Here is a 23,773-nt window from a genome sequence, read left to right as displayed (position 1 = left end):
GGCCGACGAAAAGCACTGTCCTTTATCCTGCACGGCGAAGACTTTGTAACCGCGATCCTTGGCTACTTTGTGGCACTTCTCCACAGGATTGATGCGAGAACGGTACTTGGGAAAGGGAGGGCGGAACTTGCCGTCCAAACGTGGATCCGTTCTTTCCAGAGACGGGATTGCCCGGTCGTCTCTTCTGTCTCTCCAACAGCCAAGTTTCTTCAACATTGGGTATTGTTCTAAAGGGAAAATGAGACCTTCTGGTTGTTGATGTATGATTATGTACTAACGTTCAAATTACAAAGGAATCCTATAAATTCTTCCAATTAACTTGAAACGTTTAGTCAAAATCGACTTGTTACTATACGTAGATGGTTGGCAATCTGAATGTGAATTAATTAGCCATGATAGTATCTCTTCGACTGAACACACCAGACAGTGCACGTTTCCGTCTCCTAAACGGTCGTTGCCAGTTGAGATGGTCGATACCATATAGCTGCCCGGTCGATGTCATATCCGAGCGTATAATAACTATCGGGGGGGGGGGGGATTGTACAAAAACGCCCAGAAAACAATATTCAAAGTACGATAGTATCATGATAAAATTAGTGAAAATTGAAAGTGCACAAAGGATTAAAAAAAATTTAATCCTACATTTTTGCCTCATGAGACGAATTAGTTTACCTAATGGTTGGCCCTCCGGGTCACAGTTAATATCCAAGTTAGGGGGTGGACCTCGTCCTTGTCCATGAGTACTCGTTACACAGTTTGCAACGTCTGTAGTTGAAATTAAGCATTCAAGTTTAGCCAGTTTCTGTTTAAATGACGCCTTTCCTCGGCCGAACAGCTCACAAAGAAAGTCATTCAGGTTTGAAGCTAACCCTTCAGAATAAATGTATATTTACCGACATACTGACAGGTGATTTTTTTGGGTTCCGCATAACCAGTAAACCAGCTTTGGGCGTAGCACACCAATTTTGTACAATAAGTTCAAGCTGTGTAATAATTCGGTCGCTTTTGCACCGGTGCCTGCAGGGCGCCGAAGCCACAAATTTGGACCACCGCAAACCGGAGGAGTACCTCACGGTGCTTTCACTATTAGCTTACGGCGTCTTTTCGTTACCGGGTCCCGGGATGATTTTAACTCCGAGTTTTAATAAAAAGAAGCTAGGTACTCATTTTCACCTGAGTCTAGAAAGGAAATGGATGTAAAGTCCTTTTCCCTACATTGAAACCAGCTATGGATTCTAAACCATGAACGTTTAGATTCTGTCAACAACCCTACACAACGACCACCTTGCAACTTTACTTTTGGGAAATGTGACATCAAGATGAAGAAAGGTCTTTTTTTATAAATGTATAGAAATGTGCCTGTTGTTACCTGTTGTCTCGCACACAAAGCCATGCTGTAGTTCACATCTCACGTCCGTCCACATATGGTTTAGAGAGTTGATAATCGCACAGTCTTCATCGCTTTGCGGTTCTTTTCTCCAGTTGTCTGGCCAACCCATTAGCCAGTTACGGTAATCTTGGGGTAAAAAAAGGGATAGTGAAACAACTCATCACCACCATCTACGCTCAGTAAGCTTTTTACTAGTCAAAGAATTATACTGTTACCATCTCATTCTAACATTGTAGATGTACACTACACCGTGCTCCTTACTACTGAGATTATCCATTTCATTTCCATATTTATAAAACTGTGCTATGATCCATATCATTCGCACTTGCACACTTATTGGAAGGTTTTCATGATTGGTTGTGCATCAACTCGTTTTGATTGTTTTCAGTTATTCATCTAGTATCTTTATATACATATTTTTATTTTTATTCAACACAATGTCTATTTGTTTTTTAAGGAGATCATTAAGCTTTTTCCTAATTCTCAATAAAGAAAATAAAAGTATTACAACTTTGATAATATTGCGGATTTTAGTCAACATTTCATCAGGTATAATAATAATGATAAAAAAATCAGCAAAATAATTTTCTGTCTCCGTTGTTCTTTTTTTTCGTTGTTCATTTAGATGTATCCGTACTCACTTTTCGGACGTGACGTCAGTCGTGGGTCAAAGGTAGCTGGAAGATTTTCTCCATAAAACCATGTGCTGTTTTCTCAAATTCATATTCCTCCGAAATAAGTTCATCGATCCAGTCATTTGCAAGTTAGGAAGACATATAATGTCTAAAATCGCTTAGAACTGATGGAAGATATCTTAAACTATGCTTACCTCTCGCCGACAGTTGAGTCCCATCTTCCCAAATGAACTTCCCTTCCTCGTCGATGTCAGTCAGTCCGATAAACACGGTGCGGTAGTTGTGACCGCTGCTGATACCCCTGTTGTCGAGAGATGAATCACTTTTCCAGGGGTGCCAAAATATTTGTATAAAGTTTACGGAATTAATACGAATCTTGATACGGAATACATACGATGTATTACGTGGAAACATGCAAATTTTACGGAATTCATACGGGTGTTACGGAATACATACGATCCATTACTAGGAAACTTACGAATTTTACGGAATTCATACGATCTATTACTAAGAAACATACGACCCTTCCTATTTGTTGAGTCACGCGACATGACCGCCAAATTCCATATAGCGGACTCGGGTTAACCAGTTCATCTTGGCTTTTATGAGCTTAATAATGGCGGACCCCATCCTGCTTAACTACAAAAATCTCAAGCTGCACTAATGTAGGCATAGACCAACTAGAAAAACCAGACAAAGGTAGATTGGGTGCTAGCGCGATGGCCAGCACATTAGTAAGGATCGTATGTTTCTTTAGTAATGGATCGTATGTATTGCGTAAAATTCGTATGTTTCTCGTAATGGATCGTATGTATTTTGTTAAACTCGTATGAATTTCGTAAAATTTCTATGAAATCTTTGGCACCCCTATTTTCTATGGCTCAGTCTGAAAACATCACCCCGACATAACATGCAGTATGTAATGATGTAGTGACCACCATCGCCACGAACTGTTCATCCCAAAAGTGGCTCACCTCCATGGGAACGTTACTAGAGAAGGGGATCAATTGCAATAGAAGAGAAGAGAGGGTGGAAGAGTGCTCCTGCGGAAAGAGACTAGACGAATTTCAACGCAACTGAAGATGGAAGTTCTCACAATTAGTGAACTGAAAACTTTATTGGGGGGGGAGGTGAATGTCAGTGCCACTACTCCTCTGACGTCACGAGAAGAAGAAGACATAAAAAGATGCAACTTGTGCTACATCAGTATGGTATCTTCCCTTAGATAAATTTTCTCGTGTCTGTATTTTTAAAAGTTGGAGATGTGATTTGCGTGTCGACAACACTTATTTGCACTGACTGTTAATTGTTTCATTACTCTTGCTCTTTTATTGTTTATTTACATATAAAAGAGAAAGATGGTCATTTGGTAACAGCAGGGAAAAACAACATGCCGGGGACACCACAAACCTATAACTTACAGGAGAAGCCCCCCACCCTCCAGAATATCTATTTTGCAAATAGATGATACGTGTGATCATAAAAATTACTGTTGATTATAACATAACAACATATTCAGTAGCCTCCTTTGCGAGCCTTTTGGGCGGCGCTGGCGATTGTGTGTGGGGGGGGGGGGGGGGGCGTTTTAAATTATAGGGACCAGAATCTTTTGCTGGGGAAATCGTATCACCGCCCGTGGAAGGATACTATTCAGTACGTCGTCGTTCCTATAACAGATGAAACACTATTCTCACCTGGCTTTCTTGGCAATGAAATTATTTATCGCTGCGTCCTTGGCAATCGCGAGGCGTCCCGACTCCCGCTGGCAGATGGTACGTGCCAGCTTGAAGGATGCTTGTAAATTTGGAAACTTGTAGCATTTGTTTCCAAATTTGAAAGCATCCACCGAGTAGCCTGTGAGGCATTCTAAAAATTGAAGAAAAAAAAAGAAATATCTTAATGGTGAGACTGGAATAGTGCTGTTCTTGACATGACACGTTTGATCAATCTCTAATCGTGCAATCGACATTTAAAATCATGCAAATGAGGTTCACATCGGCATAATTTATATTCAATGATCTTCACATTCACATATTCAATATTTCGATCTTTATCAGTTACATATGTCACGTGTTTGAAAGCCATAAAATGCGCGGTGGATGTATAAACTTTCCTCATTAAACCTATCTACTTACCAAAAATCATGACCATCCATCAACCCCTTCTTGAGTTATTCTCTTTCAAAGTCTGAAGCAAAACCTGCTACTGCAGTTCCAAAAAAAGCAGCTAGGGGCAAAACCTCCATCAGGTATTCTCTGCTCCAAAAGCTATCTACCGCTCAAAAATCTCGACCATGGCATGTCCAGAGCACGAGATATCAAGACAGGAAGTTCCGCAGCAGTACCTTCTCGAGTTATGCTGGTCTTCTACATACATACATACAGACAGACAGACAGACAGACAGACAGGCAGACAAACATACATACATACATACACACATACATACACATACATACATGCATACATGTATACATACATACATACATACACACAAACGCTACCGGAAATCTAACCTTCTTGGAGAAGATAATAAATGAAACAAAGAAAAAAATCAACCTGAACATCCAGTTCCATTGACAAGACCATCTCCTGGATACCCCGTCTTGCAGGTGCAATTTGCATGAATGGCAGGGTTCGGATCATCTGTACAGGTGGCCTTGGCGTGACAAGGGTTAGCAAAACACCTACCTGTTGAATGAATAACAATTATTAAAATGTTGATCCATGGTGTCAAGAGAGAAGTTGGGAATTTTAACATTGTGATTGTAGTTAAGTTTTATTCCATTTTCAAACGGTTTCGACAGTGCAACTGCAGGTTAATGAATTAGTGTGTTGAGACGATTTACCAGTTACGCGCTAACCAATAAACAAGCATACATCGTCCCATGTGAAGCTGTACAACAGGTGTAGAGCTCAAATACGAAGACAGATTCTGACTGCCAATCACACTTAGCCGTTTAGCCAATGAGAGACAGGCGACCAATGAGAGAGTCCGTCAAGTATCTGCACTTTCATGTTTTTATTTTGCATTTCCAGGTTCTGACGGAGGTGGGCGGGGCTATGGGATCGGTCTATTGCAAGGGCTTCAACTTTCGAGGCTACATGACGACTAGAATAGATAAGACCAAACGCCATGGCTCTCCAATGTACTTTCAGACGTCATTCTGTTGGTATGTTTATAACAAAAATAAACACGGTGCGTTCTACTATACTATAATGTCGTTATTCGTCCTGGAAAATGGAATGTTGACAACTATTGATGACCCTTAAAATGGCTGCTTTCGGATGTCTTTCCTGAAGCAGCCCTGACGCCCACCATCAATAGTTACATGACTCTTTTGAAGTTGCAGACATCGAGACGCGAAGCGTATGTAATCTGTGCGAGGGATTGATTAGTTTGAGCCCTTCCTTTGTTTGATAAGTGTGGTATAAACGTGCTTATAGTGTGACTAGAAGTTCCACGTTACAATTGTTATAAGGAAAACAAATGTTACACAGTTCGAATTACAATCTTACCTCTGGCGCGGGAGACAATCTTCTTCGTACGTTCAAGCTGCTTTTGTCCCTTCCGTAAGACATGTTCTAAGTGACTGTCAACTTTCTGAAGATGATGCACCCGGCTCCAATCAGGACGGTTTGGAATACGTCCAGCAATGTCACGCCAACGTCTGGAAAAAAAGAGAAGATCAGATAACTTATTTTCCATCTACAAAGGTATATAACCTCCATTAACATTAATCCGCCGGGTTACATAAATCCGCAACTTTGAAAAACAATGGGTTTCAGGGATCTCCAGTGCAGCACCCCATTTTACTTGGAGACGTTGGGTTGGAGATCTGTTTGGACGTATCTTTTCATGGTGGTGGAAGTTTGTACCCTAGTAGAATTATGTTAGTAGATGTGAAATGATAAATGATAAAAACCAAAAGAGAGGAGAGCTGTAGACCGGCGGTCAACAGATATTACTCTTGTAAGTAAGTACAAAAATGGATGTTTGATTCTAATATTGGCAAATTTTACCCACCAAGTCATTTGGAGTAGACACGAAATGAGCTACATAATTCTAGATTTATTTACATTTGATACATACTCACATATGGTTGAAAACAAACCCTCCATCAGAGACGATAATCTCTGCAGTCCCATCCACCAACAGAGACGACTCCTCTTGTAGGGTTTCGTAGGATGATAAAACGGTTAAGGTAAAACATAGAGTTGTAACCCAACCCGCTCCCGCCATCTTGCAAATGAAATGCACCTTTTCTCTCAACGAAGAAACTGAAACCCAGACTAATCTTAGCAAGGTTTTCTTGACGACATACATGTAACGACTTTCTTAAAATTACCACATTTGCGTGTGTTTTTCTGGCATACTGTTGCAAGCAACCGCCTGCTTTGAATTGAAAGATCTATTGCTAGATTTCATCAAAAGCTGACTTCTATCATATAAGTCACATATCATAAACATTTAAATATGAAAATTCTACAAACTGTGCTGAGAAGGGTTTTGCCTTTGGAAATATTGCAAAGATACGTTTATAATGATTTACGAAATTAACCATACAATCTTAGGGCTATTCTATCCTTGCATAGAATTTAGTTGTGCCTGTACTTATGATTACTAGGCAACTTTTTTTGTTCATTTTATAAACATAAAGATAAGTAGATATTTCATAATAAAGTGAAGTATGGCCAGTTGTAAACGCACAAGCAAGCGTCCGGTCCCTGGTGCTGAACACTATTCAAATACACACAAAAAGTCATACACAACCACTCTTTCCCTTTTCTCTTTCACTACCCCTCAAAAGAGTCCATGGGCCAAGACCGTTTTCATACCACCAAGAGGGACCAGTGGCTTCTACACATTATTGCAAGCAGAGAGGTCATACCCAACCAGTTGCATCGATCAAAAGCGGCCCCTATTAATCACTGTCAGTACTGCAGCAATGCTGTAACTTTCACGCACTGTAGCTCTACAACGATTGCGTTGACGGGGTTTTCTTGTAATGTTTGATCTGCAAATGTACAGCTTTATTCTCGTAGACGGATACATTTAGTAGGTTGTAAGGAAGGCCTCGTGAGCTGAACAGAGATACAATCAGACCACTAGAAAGGATTATAAAAAGCACTCAGAAGTCATCATGCCATAAAAATTTGTAATGTTCATGAAGATGGCTTGACTCACATTTATTTGGGGAAAGTGTTCACTACTGTGCTCTTATGTACTGTACAGTTCGTAAAAGTTATGTACTGTACAGTTTCATATTTTTGCAAGCCAGGAGGACATACCCTATCAGTTGGCTATCATTGCAAATCGACAGTAGCAAGTGGACGTTACAATACTGCTGCAGTACTGACAGTGATTAATAGGGGCCGCTTCTAGACCATTCAACAAAAGCCGAAAACATAGCCATGCCAATACATGGCGCGCGGGATCGATTCATTTTATGAGGAGCTTTATCGAGAAAACTTAAGGTTGCATGGAATGGCTAGACTCTACAGAACAACAGAAATTAAAGGCAACCTAATACATGTGTCCGTTTACGAAAATAAAGCTACACATTGCCATATTCAACATCTAAAAAATGTGTTCCATCGGGAAAGTCTTCTTCAGTTGAAGTCGTGGCGAATCTAACCACCAATACAACGTACACAGTAACCTTCAGTTTAAAGACTATGGCCTTTCATTACACTTCAAAACAGCAATATGTATCTATCTGTGTTAGTAACGTGATCAGAAAAGGTCAGTTGGCATATATTATAACCTGGTTACAAAAGATGAAAGATGACTACGTTGGAGACCGACACAATGCATTGCAGTACTGACTAAACAAGATAGATGTCGCTGTGAGACCGCCGGCAACGCTTATGTTTGAACACACCTGTCCTTGGTGCTGAACACTATCCACACACAGATGTTCTTGTTTGTTTAGAGTAAACAGCCACTTTTCTGTGCTTACTTTGTCTTTCCTACTAGTGTGATGTCAAGAAATAGTAAATGTAGTATGAATGCCATTAAAATGGAAAAAAGAGACAATGGCCTTGCAGGTACATTGTAGAGTGTTCGCCTTGCACAGGATAGGTCGTGAGTTCGATCCCAGCTGGGCCATACCAAAGACTCTAAAAATGGTACGTACTAATTTCTCTGCTTAGCACTCGGCATTTGGGAAAGAGTATGGCAGTGAAACACACATCATTACCAGCGCCCAGCTGTAGTGACTTGCACAAATGTGTGGTCCAAGGGCAACAGAAATGGAGATGGGCACCAACCCGATGCATCTTATCACAACGTCTGGGATACTTTAGCATAGCAAAGGACTTCATTAGATCAAGTTTATGACTGTGACATTGTTCATCCCTGCTCGATTTATTCATAATAAATTTGAGTATGTTCATGAGCCAACAGCAGGGTAAAAATAATAACCTATTGCAATTTGTACACTTAGCATCTTTATATCTTGGGTAGAAATCAAGAGTTACAAATACTTGTGTCTTAAAGACATGCCTTACTTGCTTCTTGGACCTTTATGAATGACTGTACACAGCAGTATTTCAATATGCCCATTTTTAATCTTGAATGCCAGAGCACCAGTTGTAATGTAGAGGACATATCTGAAAATCATCCTCATCACCAAATCACTGAATCATACCTTCATATTGCACCAAAAACAAGCAGCATTTGGTAAAAACAACTGTTGATAAACATTTTAGTTGAATGAATACTACTTAAAAGGTTGTAATACAGGAGGAGAGCATTACAAATTCTACTTCTGGAATCTTCATAAAAACTTTTGAATCCAAAAATGTCCCTAATATTTGTTGTAAATTCATTGTATGCATCATACATGCATTTGCAGAAAAGAAAATATATTTTCCATCATTGGCTAAATCCAATCTTGTGCACTTATCTCTAGGACTGTACCACAGAGCTTCAGCAAATCATAGACATAAGGCCAAACTGAGTTGATGTCTTGGTTCTCGGATTCCCTGCTGCATCCATTTTTGACTTGCAGAAAAACAATTCAAAAGATCTATCACAAAGGATATGAATCAAGCCAAAATGCTGATTGTTTGCCAGCAACAGTCGAGAAAACAGTCCTTGCGTTCCTGATGGAACTTGGACATAAATTGTTTGAGACATTAACCAGCCTGGTATGTTGACTGTGTGGCTCCTGTGGTAGCATTGAGTCTATAGCGGAATGGCTGTCAATTTTTAGCGACATCTCAGGAATGAGCCTATTGGTATATATATTGTGTGCAGTTTGCAAGAATTCTAGGAATTGTACAGGAATGTGAAAGTCCACATGGCGATAACTCAAGAATGCCTATATGGATTGTTTTCATACTTGGTAGGTGGGTAGGTCTTTGTGTGACTTTAAAGAAATTGGATTTTGGGCCCCCTAGCAACTTTCTATGGTACTGTAAATATCATAGAACCAAAGAGAGTAAATTTGCATGGACTTATTAAATGCTGTTCGATCACCCTAGCAGGCACATGATATAAGCTCCCTCCTGAGGTCCCATTGGTTTCCCCAGAAGCCAGCACACAGGTAACCTCCTGGTCCACTTCTCTGAAAGTCAGGGCCGGTAAGGATGAAGTCAGGCACCAGGTTTGAGAACTGTAGGGAAAAAGAGTGTCTTAATCAAGAAGAAGGAAGGTAGAAAACAACAGCAACGTTGCCTGAGTGCCTTAATCTTTGAATAACATAAATGTTTGAAAACGGCATGAAAAATGATTAACACATTATGATATAAGGGAACAAGTGAAATTTTGCTTCCATGAAGATAAAGTGAATTACTTTGTCCATAAAATAGCACCCCAGTCGGAGATGAACCTCCTTCTCGGAGGTAAAGAATGAACTAAATGAAAGTTTTTAGGTTTGATTTTATACCATGATGTATTACTTCCGAAAATGATTTCATCAGGTTGGTAGAATATAGGATATAGGAGATTCTTTTTACACAACCAGGTTATCTCACCTGCTAACGTTTCGATGACTATCAGACACCTTCTTCAGAGCTTCTGACTGGAGTACTGCTATAAGTAGCCGATGTAGGTAAAGCGTCACCTTCACCGGCTACTTAATGCGGTGAGAAGCAGTACTCCAGTAAGAAGCTCTGAAGAAGGTGTCTGATAGACATCGAAATGTTAGCAGGTGAGATAACCTGGTTGTGTAAAAAGAATCTCCTATATCCTATTCTACATCATAAATAAACTGTACCACAGCAGTACAAAGTTACTTACTGGTGACCTGGTCATGGGAGGGATGGTAGGTCTGCCCAGCTGGACCACATCTTCCACCCCCGACAGGGAGTTACCCATCAGCACCAGGGACAGGCCCTTCCCAGCATGCCTGGCCAGGAACACGGCACCGGTCCGAGGGTGGGTGAAATGACAGTCTCCCAGGGTCATGCCTGCGGTGGGAGCATCATGGTCTACATGTTTGTTTTTTATGTGTGTTTGTCAGTTTATCTGTTTGTCTGTTTCTGAACAGCATAACTCAAGAAGTCGAGAATGTATGCTTATGATATTTGGTATGTTGGGAGGTATGGACAAGTTGAAGAAATGATTAGAATTTGAGCCCCCTGGTGGCTTTCCATGGTACCACAGCAATACTTCCGGTTTTGATATCTTGTGTTCTGGAAATGCTATGGTCATGATTTTTCAATGGAAAGTATCTCTTTTTTTTAGAATCACAAAAAGATAAAACTTAAAGGGAAAAAATACAAAATGGTGAAGATTTGATGAGGTGTTTTGCCTAACTATATTGCAATGAATTGTAATACAAAATTAATGCAGGACTTTAAAACACAAATGGAAAGTGTTATACCTCAAGCAATCTATTATGAATAGCTATCAATTGTAATCAATCATGTACCGTCATGCAGATCGCCAATGATTGACTTCCATTAACTTCATACACATCATATGCATTCCCCTAAGCTTTTGTTTCATTATCAATTGTAAATCAAAGACAGAGACAGACCAAGACTTACCTTTTTCATCCCATCTTAAAGGGACGGTGTCGATAAAACCTTCAGCCCAGCTGTTTTCTTGGGGTCCACCTATTACAATCAAATTGTGCAATTCTGGAAGAGACAACAGTCAGAATTCATTTAACATATTATCAATTTATAAAAGGGTAGTCCTTTCAGTTACAATAACTAAGGAGGTTTAGAAGCATTAACTTCCTTGCAATAACTGATCTCCAAAATCATAATAAATCAGGATACAAAAGAAAAAAACATATTACATAAACTTGACAAACCAAAATTCACAAATTTACAACATAAAGTCATAACCATTGAAGATAGGAGTCTTACAAACAACTCAAATAAATCTATGCAATAACTCGAAATTATTTATTATATTCAAGTGCATCAGCAAGAACACCACTTGACAAAATCTTAGAATTCCACACATTTTAACAAAAAAATTGTACGGTTCTAGGTGGCAAATGTGCTAGATGTTGGCACATCGGCAACCAAATCTGTAGTGTGCTTTTTGGCACACTTTTAGACAAATTGAACAAAAAGGCTAGGTGGGCGTCACTCCTCCGCGAAGGAAAATCGTGTCAAGTGCCTTTCTCAAGGGCACAACATCAGGGCATGATGAGAATCGAACCTGGGACCTATTGGTTGTGAGTCCAACGCTCTAACCGTTACGCAACACCGATGCCACACATACTTGATAGTAATCATCCTGTGATTTAACGACTTTTACGACTGACCTGCGTCTTCAGTCCTGAGCTCCGTGTCCTTGACCACAGGTGCGGTGGTGTCAGAGGTCAGGTGGAACAGGTTAGCCAGGTAAACACCTAACCTCTCCAGCTGGGCAGTCACCGAGGCAGGACCACGTGTTCCTAGGAAAGGCACAGAAATGCAAGAGGTAAAAGTAGTCCTATAGCCTTTTTGTGGCCATAGGTGCAGTGGGTTGTTATCCATTGATCTAGGGTACGGTATTGGAAGGTGGAGCCCATCCCTCTCCTTCCACTGCCTTTTACCAATAGTGAGTACCTAGCTTCGGTTAGGGACGTCCCTCAGATAGGACGTTAAATGGAGGTCCTGTGTTTGAGGAGAGCCACACATCGAGCACGTGAAAAAGAACCCACCACAATTATAAAAAAAGTAGGGGTCCTTTCCGGTATGAGTGGATCAAATAAAATCTGTCCGGATATGCAGCTTGTACATGTACTGTTCAGTACAAACCTGGTATTTTACGCCATGGGGTGGTTTACTGGGTATGCAGTACAAACAAACAAACAAACAAAAACAACTGCTAAGCTTGCTGTTTTCACACTGGATTCTGCTGAGTGTTCAAGAACTCACCTGTGACTATGATGAATCTGTGTTCTGCCACCCTCCTGGCAGGTCCCATATTGTGTGGACCACGCTGTCCAAAACTCTCACCATGACTACAGAGACTCCACGTGCCTGACGAGGTAGGAAGGACCAGCCGATAAACTAAAAAAAATAGAAAATAAAACTTTTTGACAACAATTATGATTAACAATGCTGGCATTAATTCCACAATAGGTATTACTAAGAACATCCAGACTTTCCATTCCTCAGTCGTCTTCCTTCTGGTAGATATTGGCTATGCTGTGACATTGAGTGCATTTCATGCTTATATATAGATTGTCACTGTTAATTTTTGGTCAATACTTGTACTATGAGAAAAAAAATAGAGACGATGGCATAACTTCCACAATACACTTTAGATATTACTAAGAATATTCAGACTTTCCATTCACCATTTTCAAACTTCCCATAATACACCGTCTGTTTTGTGGCTTTGCATGCTGATAGAAACTTTTGTAAAATCGCAGGCCCGTTTTCCTTTATCCGGTTCCTGGGCAGCCATATTGGGACCCAGAGGGTGTATTATGGGCATTGTAAACGTGGTGAATTCCTAGATCCTCAATCACCATCCTTCTTGCAGATGGTGACTCCACCGTCCGTGACGTTGCGTGAGTCCGCAATGGTGACCCCATCAACCTGCAGTGTCCTTTCTGCCCACCCTACAGGACGAAGGTCAGGTTCGTACAGTCTAAAGCGAAGGACATTCTGTGTCACCAGGATGGCTTTACGAGGTTGGAACTCCACCTACAGTTAAAAAAGGTAAAGGTTGTCCCATAGCCTTTTTGAGGGGCAGTAGGGGCAGTGGGTTGTTTTCCACTCTACTGTGTCTAGGGCTTGGTTGGAAGGCAGAGCCCAACCCTGAGGCTCTCCTTCCAATGCCTTTTACCTCCCTAACCAAAGTCAGGTACTTATTTTGTACACCTGGGTTGAGTGAGGAAAGTCGTGTTAAGTGTAGGCACACACACAAAAATCATGTCGCCAATGTCTGGTAAATCCAGGCATTAGGGTAGAAGCTTTTAAAGCATTCAGGTATTCCCAGGGGTCTATCATAAACTATCACAATGTATTAGAAATATCTGTTGTTTTGTTTGATACCAAAGTAGGCAAGTAAAACATTATTCTCTACTAGATGCCAGATAACAAATGAACACAAGCTGTTGGCGTACTTTGACTGCGCTGATCATCATGGCTACAAAAGCTTCCAATTTGCCATTATATCCTATTACCATGCAAAACTTGTAACTTGCTTGATAGACATAAGTAGACAAAAAAAGCTTCACTACACTAGAAAGGCAACATTTGCGAGCAAATACAGCATGTTTAGCCATACTCCTCGCCATGCAAAAAATGGACTCTCCCAAAATAACAATGGACCATTCTAAAATACTTGCACTAAAAAAATGAATCACCCCAATCCAAAATTGAGTCTTCCAGTAGCACCTCAACACAATATGGACCAGTCCACAACCATATCCACTAATTGATTAACAAATACACTTCTGCTAAAAAATGGACTTTTTCATAATCATTCCAGCTCAAAATTGAAAGAAATAATTAAAGAATCCTCCCCTTGCATGAATGGGATATTCCGTTATATTTCCATGTAAACCAGTCGAAAAATATCCGCTGAAAATTACACTCTTGCGCATAATCAACCCAGTTCAAAATTGAATTAAAAAAGATCAACCCCAGGGAAGAATGAAGTTTTCCATAGTATACATATGAAGATTTGACAGGAGACGAAGGAAATGACCAAAAACAACATATTTGAGTCAATTCAAAGTCACCGAGAGGGTTTTAATATAATATTTGTAATATGTTTGAACTATTTTGATTAAAAGAATGTCTAAGTCACAATAGTTCTTAAGTGTTCAAACAATTAGAATTGAAACTTATAACATGTTTGAACTTATTTCACATACGTTGGAAACATTTCGAACGTAACTACACAAAAATCTCTTTATTTAGAACAGTTTCAAACCATCTATCCAAATGTTTCAATGTTCGAACAATTTGTAACAAAAGATTTTCACAATTGCCCTCATAAACGAAGGTGCTAAGTCCTCCTGTGTGTTTCTGCCTATTTTCGGTGGCCGCGCTAGACCACCAGCGGATTTGTTTTGACGGAGCGTCACCCGCGCGCGACGATGTACACTGTTCGGCACCGCTAATATCCGGCATTTTCCCGCTCCAAAACACTCCACAAGACCCACGTTTTTAGTGTTTTGCCTCTTGTGCAACACAATTCGATTTGCATTACTAACGGGACGAAAATGATAGAAAAAATTCACCCCGTCCCGGCGTCCGTCCCAAAAACATGAACGACATGAAAATATATTTTCTTACAGATTCAATCACGAAAATCAACAGCATGGGATTCCAAATTTTCGCAACGGCCGACCATTTATCATGGTTGAACTTCCTTCCAAGGCGTGCGATAGATAAACATTCCCGGCACATAATAGTCACTAGTACCAGACTAACGCAAGCTCATGATGATAATAGGGAGAAAGTTTGTCAGTGAAGTTTGGCCACCAGAGGGTACATTCATTTAACGTTACAAGCTAGCGCAAAGGGGCGAATCATTGACCTTACCGGGGACTGACTCTACTGGCCTAATCATTCCTTTTTTGCCGAATTCTACGATCCATACGCCCGTACGTAGGACATGTAGGAAGGCCTGGTGGTGGACGCTACACATCACGGGAGACGCGTGTTGGTCCGAGACAGACAGCGGCGTGCTTTCGATCGCGTAGCGGCGACGCACCGCTGCGACAACGTGCGGGACCAAAACGCCTGTCCCCAGTGAGACCATGTGCCTTGCGCGGCATGCCCCGAATCCGTCTACCATTGCTGAATGTAGCCCGATTCATAGAGGTCTATTTTGTAAGCATTATTTCATGTACCCCTCAGCGTGAGAATTCCTTGTGCAACACTTCGCTACATTATATGTTTAAGTTTCCCCGCGCACCGCCTACCACCCGCCTTTGATCATGTATGAAGTCGGCGGCAGAGAGAGATCATCAATCAATTTTGACAGGAGTGTCGCGCCAGTCTGAGGAGAAACGATCTCCCGTGTTGTGTTGAAGAATTTGGAGTTTGAAAATATCTGGAATAACTAATGCTAGAATAAACATTCACAAAATCATTGATTTAACTTGTTTTCTGTTATAAAATTTCCTAAACTGCAATTTAACCACTGAGTTTAAGGGAACATGGTGTTTTCCCGATAATCACGTTAAATGTTTATGTCCGGTCTTTCCTCCTCGTAAGCAAACTTCCAGCTTGGCCAGGTGCAAGGCACTAGGGGTCAATGACCTGTAGGTCATATGTAGTATTGAAAGTGACAGAAGTGGCAAATATTGTCAAGAAAGCCCAAAATAAATCGTTTTGAATATATGTATGCCAAAAATGGGAATGTAGTCCTTTAAATATTTGTTCAAGCCACATATACAGCAAATTTCAGGTTATTCGGTTGAAATACCAGGGCGCAGGAGGCCAAGATATGCTAAAAATAGCCTAAAAACCTCAATAAAATCACTTTCAAGGTCAATATCAAAAAAAGGAAAAGAACGCACATTGGTTTTTGCCTACATTACCTCTGTACCAAATTTCAGGTCATTTGGTCAAAAAATGACAGAGATGAATCGATTTGAAGATTTGACAGGAGGAGAAGAAGAAGAAGAAGAAGAAACATGAGAGAAAACAATATGTTTAGCCATACTTATGGCTAAACATAATAAAGAATGAATACAAGCTGTTGTTGCACCTTGAGTGTGATGATTCTCATGGCTACAAAAGTTTAAAATTTCTCAGGTCTACTATAAGCTATTACCATGTAATACTTGTAGTTTTGCTTGATGTGCAAGTAGACATGAGAAGGCTGCTTTGCTACACAATGAATGAATACAAGCTGTTGCTTCACCTTGATTGTGCTGGTCCTCATTGGAACAGTCTGCTGTAGGACTTGCACCCCCCTCCCACCCTCCACAGAGGCAGGGTTCAACACAGTCAGGGTGTAGCTGCCATCTAGTAACCTGGACATTGGGAAATAGAATTTCAGCACCATGGATTCAGCACCATGGTTTCAGCACTATGATTTCAGCACCGTAAAATTAGCACCATGGATTCAGCACCATGGATTCAGCACCATGGTTTCAGCACTATGGTTTCAGCACCAAGGATTCAGCTGGTTTCAGAACCATGGTTATAGCACCATGGGTTCAGCACCATGGATTCAGTACCATGGATTCAGCACCATGGATTCAGCACCATGGTTATGGCATCATGGTTATGGCACAATGGATTTAGCACCGTGGATTCAGCACCATAAATTCAGCACCATGGATTCAGCACCATGGATTCAGCACTATGGTTTCAGCACCATGGATTCAGCACCATGGATTCAGCACTATGGTTTCAGCACCATAGATCCAGCACCATGGTTTCAGCACCGTAAATTTAGCACCATGGATTCAGCACCATGGATTCAGTACCATGGATTCAGCACTATGGTTTCAGCACCATAGATTCAGCACCATGGATTCAGCACTATTGACTCAGCACCATGGTTATGGCACCATGGTTATAGCACCATGGATTTAACACCATGGATACAGCACAGTGGATTCAGCACTAAGGATTCAACTGGTTTCAGAACCATGGTTTTAGCACCATGGATCCAGCACCATGGATTCAGCACCATGGTTATGGCACCATGGTTATGGCACCATGGATTTAACACCATGGATTCAGCACAGTGGACTCAGCACCAAGGATTCAGCTGGTTTCCGCACCATGGTTATAGCACCATGATTCATTACCATGGCTCTAACATCATGGATTCAACACCATGGATTCAGCACCATTCATTCAGCACCATGGATTTTGGAGAATGGATTCAGCACCATGGTTTCAGTACCATGGAATCAGCACCATGGATTCAGCACCACAGATAGCACTGCACTAAGTTCTAAACTTCTATTATGGTCACATTAACAGTGATCTTAGTTTGTACCAATTTGGTAATTAACCCTAATCCTACACATTGTCAAACTCTGGGTCCTACATCATCTAAAGCTTGTAAACTATTCAGACAATTAGGTATGGAAAAAAGATTTCTTACAGTACTAAATAAACAAATTCAAGTTGTAAGTTATAACTTACTTCTTGTATCTGTTGGAGTCATTTGAGGTTGAACAGTCGGCCCCATCTTGAGAACAGCTTCCCTCTTCAGCTGTGTCTGTCTCCTGTCTGGAATGTTCGATTTCAAACTGTCTCAACTGTGGATCGTTCACTGCACCTCCATCATTGGTGTTCCTGAAATACATTAAATACTTTTGATTAGGCCAAGGAAAAACATTGTTGTGTTTCCGGTTACACAACCAAGCCTGAGCTAAAACTGGCAAGAAAAATAGAATTTTTGATTTGACATCTGAGTGATGAAAACATTGTAGAATTATTTTCAAACATGTTTTCCTCACTTCTGTTACAATTATAGAAATTTGTGCTTGTACATCCAATATCTGTATTGATTAAAATATGACTTTAAAAAAAATACCACAGTTACTTGGTCAAATAGTATTTGTTGGATCACATTGGCCCAAACCTGAATCCCTACCTACCAATCCTAATTTTTTCAGGACTGCAATCAGAAACACAAATTTAATTTTCCTATGACCTTACATACCCGGATGTATGATGTCATGAATCCCGACCTGGCGCTAAGCCGTTGTTATCTGATATAATTATGATTCAGAGATTAGAAGGTTGACATACTAAGACTTGCACTTAGAGTAATGTGGCTTCCTATTAAATAAGTCCTTTTTAACGAGCCCATCTATAAACATCAAACTTACAGTCTGTAAGATGAAATAACTCAAATCTCATCTGTGTTGCATTGTCACAACACATGCTTTAAAAATAAGCTCTGTTGCCTGTCCGAAATGTGCCCCAACTATAAACAATCACAAATGCGCTGTAATCATTTTGTTTCACCAAAACATACAGTTCAGCCACGTTTACTACTTGACTAGTTATGAGCTACTTCATAAGATTAGTCTGAATGTCAGGAAGCATGGTTCTGCGCAACCCTTATACAATAACAACCCCTAATACGTCAATCATGTTCCTTCCCAGTGCTGTAAATGCATGAAAATAACACTAAGAAGTAATAAGTCTGGTAAATAAATCCAGTGTACGTGCAGACACCACCGCAGCTGGTGGTGTTGCAACGCTTGTTACGTACCGAGAATCATCGTTAAAACGGAGGAAAGAAGCGCTCAGCTGACCGACAGACCGTCACTGATGCTTACAGATCTGCGGGACACATACTGCAGGTAAGTGGCAAATAGTTTCCTGGATGAAAGGTTTAGATACAAATTGACAGAATGTATGGACGAGGTTGTTCTAAGGAGAACGCCACCATGTTGTTCTTCCTTCTCTTGGCAGTTGCCTGTGCAGCTTCGAATGACCCACGTTTACCGCAGTGTAAGTCAGCTGGGTGGCGGGAGTGTCTGCCTGTTAAAGATAAGCCAGGACGTTTGACCACTGTGACATCTGGCATGCGTCTGTCATGTGTCGTGTGTGAGGGACTAGACAAGGGTGTTGCCTCTGAAAGCCCTTTTCCTTTGGTAACTAGGGCTGAAAATGTTGCAATAAGAGGATACCCATTCCATGTCCTGTCGGCAAAGAGCCTGACACCGCTCTACCCTTCAGTGGTCGACACTTTGGCTTTGATGCATGCAAAGATCACTGATGTGGAGAACAACACCTTCGCTGGGTTTTCCAGTCTCTACCAATTGTCCCTAGATTCTAACAGGCTGACACATGTCAAACAGACCTGGTTCACTGGCTTGAAGAAGCTTGGCATGTTGATTTTGTCCAACAACCACATCAAGCAGATAGATCCAGGGAGCTTCATGCATCTGGCTAGCCTAATGAGCTTGGACCTAGAGAACAATCTGTTACAGGTTGTAGAGCCTTCTTGGCTCTTTGGACTGAAATTAATCAAGTTGATGAACCTGGCGTTGAATGAAATCAACAGCATTTCCCCAGAGTCATTCAAATACCTACAGCTGACATGGTTAGACCTGAGTGGTAATGATCTGGCATGTTTGGATGGAGAGGTGTTGTCGGGACAGACTTTTCTGTCAAGGCTCCATGTCGGCAGTGGCATGTTGTCCTCTGTCCATGATGCAAAGCCACGTGAAATGATGTGGAGCCTACATCGGTTGGCTAGTATGACCAAAGGGTCCCCAACGATGGCTATTGAGGTGCCCAGGTTCCTCTTCTGCGCCAGGTACAGGGGGGTGACTCCTGGACTCTCATTTGGGTGGATGTTTGATTCATCAGACAATGTGCCTCGTAATAATGAGCTAGGAGGTGTCAACCCCGGTAGATCATGTGGTGCTTTGGAACGTTCTCTGAGCACGATCTCCATCCACGATCCTGCAGTTGTCCTGGCTACTGACGAATCCCTGGCAGACAACATGGTCCCCAACACACTTGAGCAGTGCAGGAAGGTTTGGGAATACAATAATGGTATCACTTTGACAGTGGGTCTGGTGGGAACCCCAACCATCCAACTGGTTTCTTTGGCTGCAGGGAATACAACATTTGCAGGTGTTGCCATGTCATTTGTAAAGGCAAAAGACACAAACACACACACCACCACTGAGTCAGGGTGCAGCCAACACCACCCCACCCATACAAACGCCACACATGACAATACCAAGAATATCACCTGCATTCTGCTCACCAAACATGAACACATGGAGATGTTCTTCGTGGCTCCGGAGGTCCAATGTCATACACACACTACAGCAACCACTCACAAAACCAATACTGACCACTCCAGCAGTCTGACACACTACAATGAATCTAAATACCACACATCTTCAGAACCAAGAGACGCCTCTACACTGCAGATGATTACCACACCCGTACCACCTCCAGCAACAGATCATGTTCTCATCTCAGTTGTTGTCTCAGCAGTGGGCAGTCTGGTGGTGTTGTTCCTTGTGTTGTTGGTATGGAAGGTGTGCTCAGCAAGGTTAAACACTGAGGATGGTAGGGCCAGCGACGATGCACACATTTGGACAATCCCACCTGGTGTTGCCTTCCCCGGCTTGCTGAGGTCAGCTTCACTCCCTGCATGCTCAGGCAAGATGGCGTCGGATGACGTTGCCTCCTGTAGGTCATTGCCAGCTGTCCTACAGTCCATCGAACCTACTTACAGCGAGATCCCAGATGACGTAGCTGCTGCTCATAGGCTTCTGCCTGGTCTCCCACACACGTACAGTGGGATTCCAGATGACGCTATCTCCGGCGTGGTACGGTCAGCTTCTCTCCCTGCAGTAACATGCCGTCGTGGGGGCACCGCAGACGATGCGTCATCCTGTAGGTCATTGCCGGCTGTTCTCCAGTACATCGAGTCCACCTACAATGAGATCCCAGATCACATAGCCGTTGTACAGCGCCCTCTGCCTGCTCTCCCGCGCACATGCTGGGAGATCTCAGATCATGAAGCTGCTGCACAGCGCCCCCTGCCTGCCACACCACACACCTACAGTGAGATCCCTGATGAGGAGAGCGGTCCCATGCCTTTCTATGCTGACCCTGCAGAGTTTTCCCTTCATGTTGTCACAAACAGGAGACAGAATCGACGGGCTTTCCGGGATAACACCACTTCTTCCAGCAGGCACCGGTCTGGAAGATCCATTGCCATGTATGGATTGGCTGAACAGACCAAAGACCAGCATAACAACTTCTATAGAAAGGCCCCAGAGGTCCATGGCATTAGATCCCGTAGACAGCTGAGGACAGCTTTGGTATCCCAGCCTGCTGACCAAGGTGTGAGGACGAACATCAACATCACAGATCCGATCTTGTCCAGGCATGCGTCCCTCCCCCTTGTCACACTGCCTAACACCTACTGGCCATGGGAGATACCAGGGGAGGGAACTGGTAACACACCACAGCGTGCGCCCCTCCCCCTCACACTGCCTAACACCTACTGGCCATGGGAGATACCAGGGGAGGGAACCAGTAACACACCACGGCGTGCGCCCCTCCCCCTCACATTGCCTAACACCTACTGGCCATGGGAGATACCAGGGGAGGGAACTGGTAACACACCACGGCGTGCGCCCCTCCCCCTCACACTGCCTAACACCTACTGGCCATGGGAGATATCAGGGGAGGGAACCAGTAACACACCACGGCGTGCATCCCTCCCCCTCACACTACCTAACACCTACTGGCCATGGGAGATACCAGGGGAGAGAATCCACAATACACCATAGAAATCACCTGACCCATTATACCTATGACCCAAATCTACAGCTGTTCAAATTACTTTTTCAAAGAACAAAAATGACAATTGTAAACAGAGGTAGTACTTATTCCAAGATATATACCTTAAATATTTGCCACATCAATTTTGATCTCCCCAATCCCCAAATTTTTAGTGGCACAGTCGCAAATGTCTTTTAACCAATCTGACCAACAGCACTTGCAAACCTAACCATCTCGTCATCAAAAATTACATTGAATCGTCACCGAAAATCACCTTTGTTTGTTTTGGGCCTCCTGTCGGCTTTTCTTGGTACTGCAGCAGAACTTCCATTTTTTGTATCTTTTGTCCTAGACTATTATACACATGGTCTTGATTACTTGGGGGCAGATAGCTTTCGATACCAGCAAAACCTCAGTCGGTCTTAGCTTGGCAGTTTGTTCTGGAACTGCAGGGTGTTTGTGTTAAAATCTTTCAAAGAGGATAACTCAAGAAAGCAATGACTGATTTCCATGATTTGTGGCATGTGGGTAATTCATGTGTACACAATATGATGGAAATTATGCAAAACAGGTGTAACTTTGCATAATTAACGAGTATACATGTTTAAAGATGTTTACCACATCAATATTGACCCCACCATACCAAAATTTAAGATGTTAAAAGTGTATGTTAGTGCCACAGTTGCAAAAGATCTTCAATCCTTCTGAGTGGCATCACTTGCAATCTTAACCTTCTTTCAAAAGAAAATTACATTGAGTCACACACTGCTCAAAAACGTTTGACTTTCTATCTTTAATTTTTGACGAATTTGGTACTTCATTCTTACAAGAAATGTCGGCAGCAGTACAGTTGTCGTAACATAATTATCTCCCACAAAGATCCAAACTCAATGTCCAGACTACGATTCAATAAACTCCGACTGTGGCAGTTATCATATTATTTTACAGGAGACAGCTGCCCAGTTTGATTTTAATTTGGACAGACATTGTCCTGTTTTCATGACACCTCATTCTACTATGATCTCTAGACTACCGGTTACTATTATATTCAATTTGGCAACATGTGTTCACGCCAACTCGCGGGTCAGAACTTCCAATGACAACAAGTCATAGGACTATCTGACTCTCCTGAGGGAAGGAGCATTCTTCTAAAAATCCCAAACTTTGAAGAATCTGTTTTTATTTTCCATGTAGTGGGGATGTGCTGGGATGGGTAACAGACATTCTGACCATGCAATTTACCTCTATCTCTGAAGCCTCAGCACGTCTTGTATAATATCATGTATGAGGGAAGGGTGGTAAACAAAAATGCCAATGACGTACTTAATTTGTTAAGTTCTTAGAATGTAATACTGCCACTAAAACAGGAATAGGCATTTATAAGTATTAAGGGCATACACATTGAAATTGCAAGACAAAAAACAACAGACTAAGAATACTTCACTGTTTCAACTTTGCAATTACAATTTTGAGGAGGGAAATATGTTAACATCAAAGTAGTGAGTGTCACAATGGGAAAATAAAAGAAACAAGAAGTCATACAAGGCTCTTATTGAAATTATAAGATAAAAAATCTCAAGAAAATAAGCTTCCAGCCACCAATGTGATCTTAATTTAATCCTCTTGTAGAGTTATATTTCTATCGTGTATGTATGTTGTATTGTAGAGTTATATTACTGTCATGACTTATAGTTTTAGGTGACTTTTATCACACTAATGATTTTATTGAACATTAGTGTAAAGCACTCATGATCAGCAGAGACTTATTTTAATTTTTTTGTCCCTAGGAATTTAAAGGAAGAAAATAACATATTAAGTTTTATGTGCATTGATATTAAACTTGACAATGCTAATAAGGGCTCAGGGGCTGAACCAGTAATTTCTACCTGCATGCCTTGCAAAAGGGAGTACCCGGTAGTTTTAGTCAAACTGTTTGTGTGCGTGTACATGAGGATAGAGGTCCTAGAGCAGGGCTCAAAATACTTTTTGGGGTTACTTGCAAAACAATCTATGAACTGCAGGGGTTTTAGATGGTTTAGAACAAAAAAAGCATCGATTTCTGTGTTTCAATTAAACACATTTTGCTGTA

At 41.6% G+C, this 23,773-nt stretch overlaps 2 protein-coding genes across 2 annotated transcripts in view; both read right to left on the bottom strand.

Moving 5' to 3' along the window:
* Positions 1–1,337: 1,337 nt before the first annotated feature.
* Positions 1,338–6,265, bottom strand: LOC136434164 (brevican core protein-like). The gene is made up of 6 exons (XM_066426930.1): positions 6,120–6,265; positions 5,542–5,693; positions 4,582–4,713; positions 3,720–3,891; positions 2,220–2,326; positions 1,338–1,516 (listed from the first exon to the last, which is right to left on the bottom strand). Exons 1-6 carry the CDS (start codon positions 6,263–6,265, stop codon positions 1,338–1,340), a joined length of 888 nt encoding a protein of 295 aa, XP_066283027.1.
* Positions 6,266–8,811: 2,546 nt separating this feature from the next.
* The window catches only part of LOC136432522 (uncharacterized), a 28,282-nt gene continuing 13,320 nt past the window's right edge, over positions 8,812–23,773 (bottom strand). Inside the window, exons 22-29 of the mRNA XM_066423879.1 lie at positions 17,554–17,706; positions 16,313–16,424; positions 12,954–13,131; positions 12,355–12,489; positions 11,757–11,888; positions 11,023–11,115; positions 10,271–10,440; positions 8,812–9,644 (exon numbers count right to left, since the gene is read on the bottom strand). Coding sequence (XP_066279976.1) covers positions 9,510–9,644; positions 10,271–10,440; positions 11,023–11,115; positions 11,757–11,888; positions 12,355–12,489; positions 12,954–13,131; positions 16,313–16,424; positions 17,554–17,706 — 1,108 coding nt within the window. The 3' untranslated portion in view covers positions 8,812–9,509. The remainder of the gene's footprint in view (positions 9,645–10,270; positions 10,441–11,022; positions 11,116–11,756; positions 11,889–12,354; positions 12,490–12,953; positions 13,132–16,312; positions 16,425–17,553; positions 17,707–23,773) is intronic.

This window comes from Branchiostoma lanceolatum, chromosome 4 (assembly GCF_035083965.1).
Source record: "Branchiostoma lanceolatum isolate klBraLanc5 chromosome 4, klBraLanc5.hap2, whole genome shotgun sequence".
Taxonomy (NCBI): domain Eukaryota; kingdom Metazoa; phylum Chordata; class Leptocardii; order Amphioxiformes; family Branchiostomatidae; genus Branchiostoma; species Branchiostoma lanceolatum.
Note: the sequence above shows the minus strand (reverse complement) of the source record. Positions and strands in the feature narration are given on the sequence as shown.

What these genes read in the sequence shown, in the direction of transcription:
- LOC136434164 (XM_066426930.1), bottom strand. Translation starts at nt 6,265, where the DNA reads ATGGCGGGAGCGGGTTGGGTTACAACTCTATGTTTTACCTTAACCGTT. An exon ending in CAATGGAACTGGATGTTCAG is followed by an intron (nt 3,892 to 4,581) that starts GTTGATTTTTTT and finishes TTCAATTTTTAG; the next exon opens with AATGCCTCACAGGCTACTCG. An exon ending in GACTCAACTGTCGGCGAGAG is followed by an intron (nt 1,517 to 2,219) that starts GTAAGCATAGTT and finishes TTTTACCCCAAG; the next exon opens with ATTACCGTAACTGGCTAATG.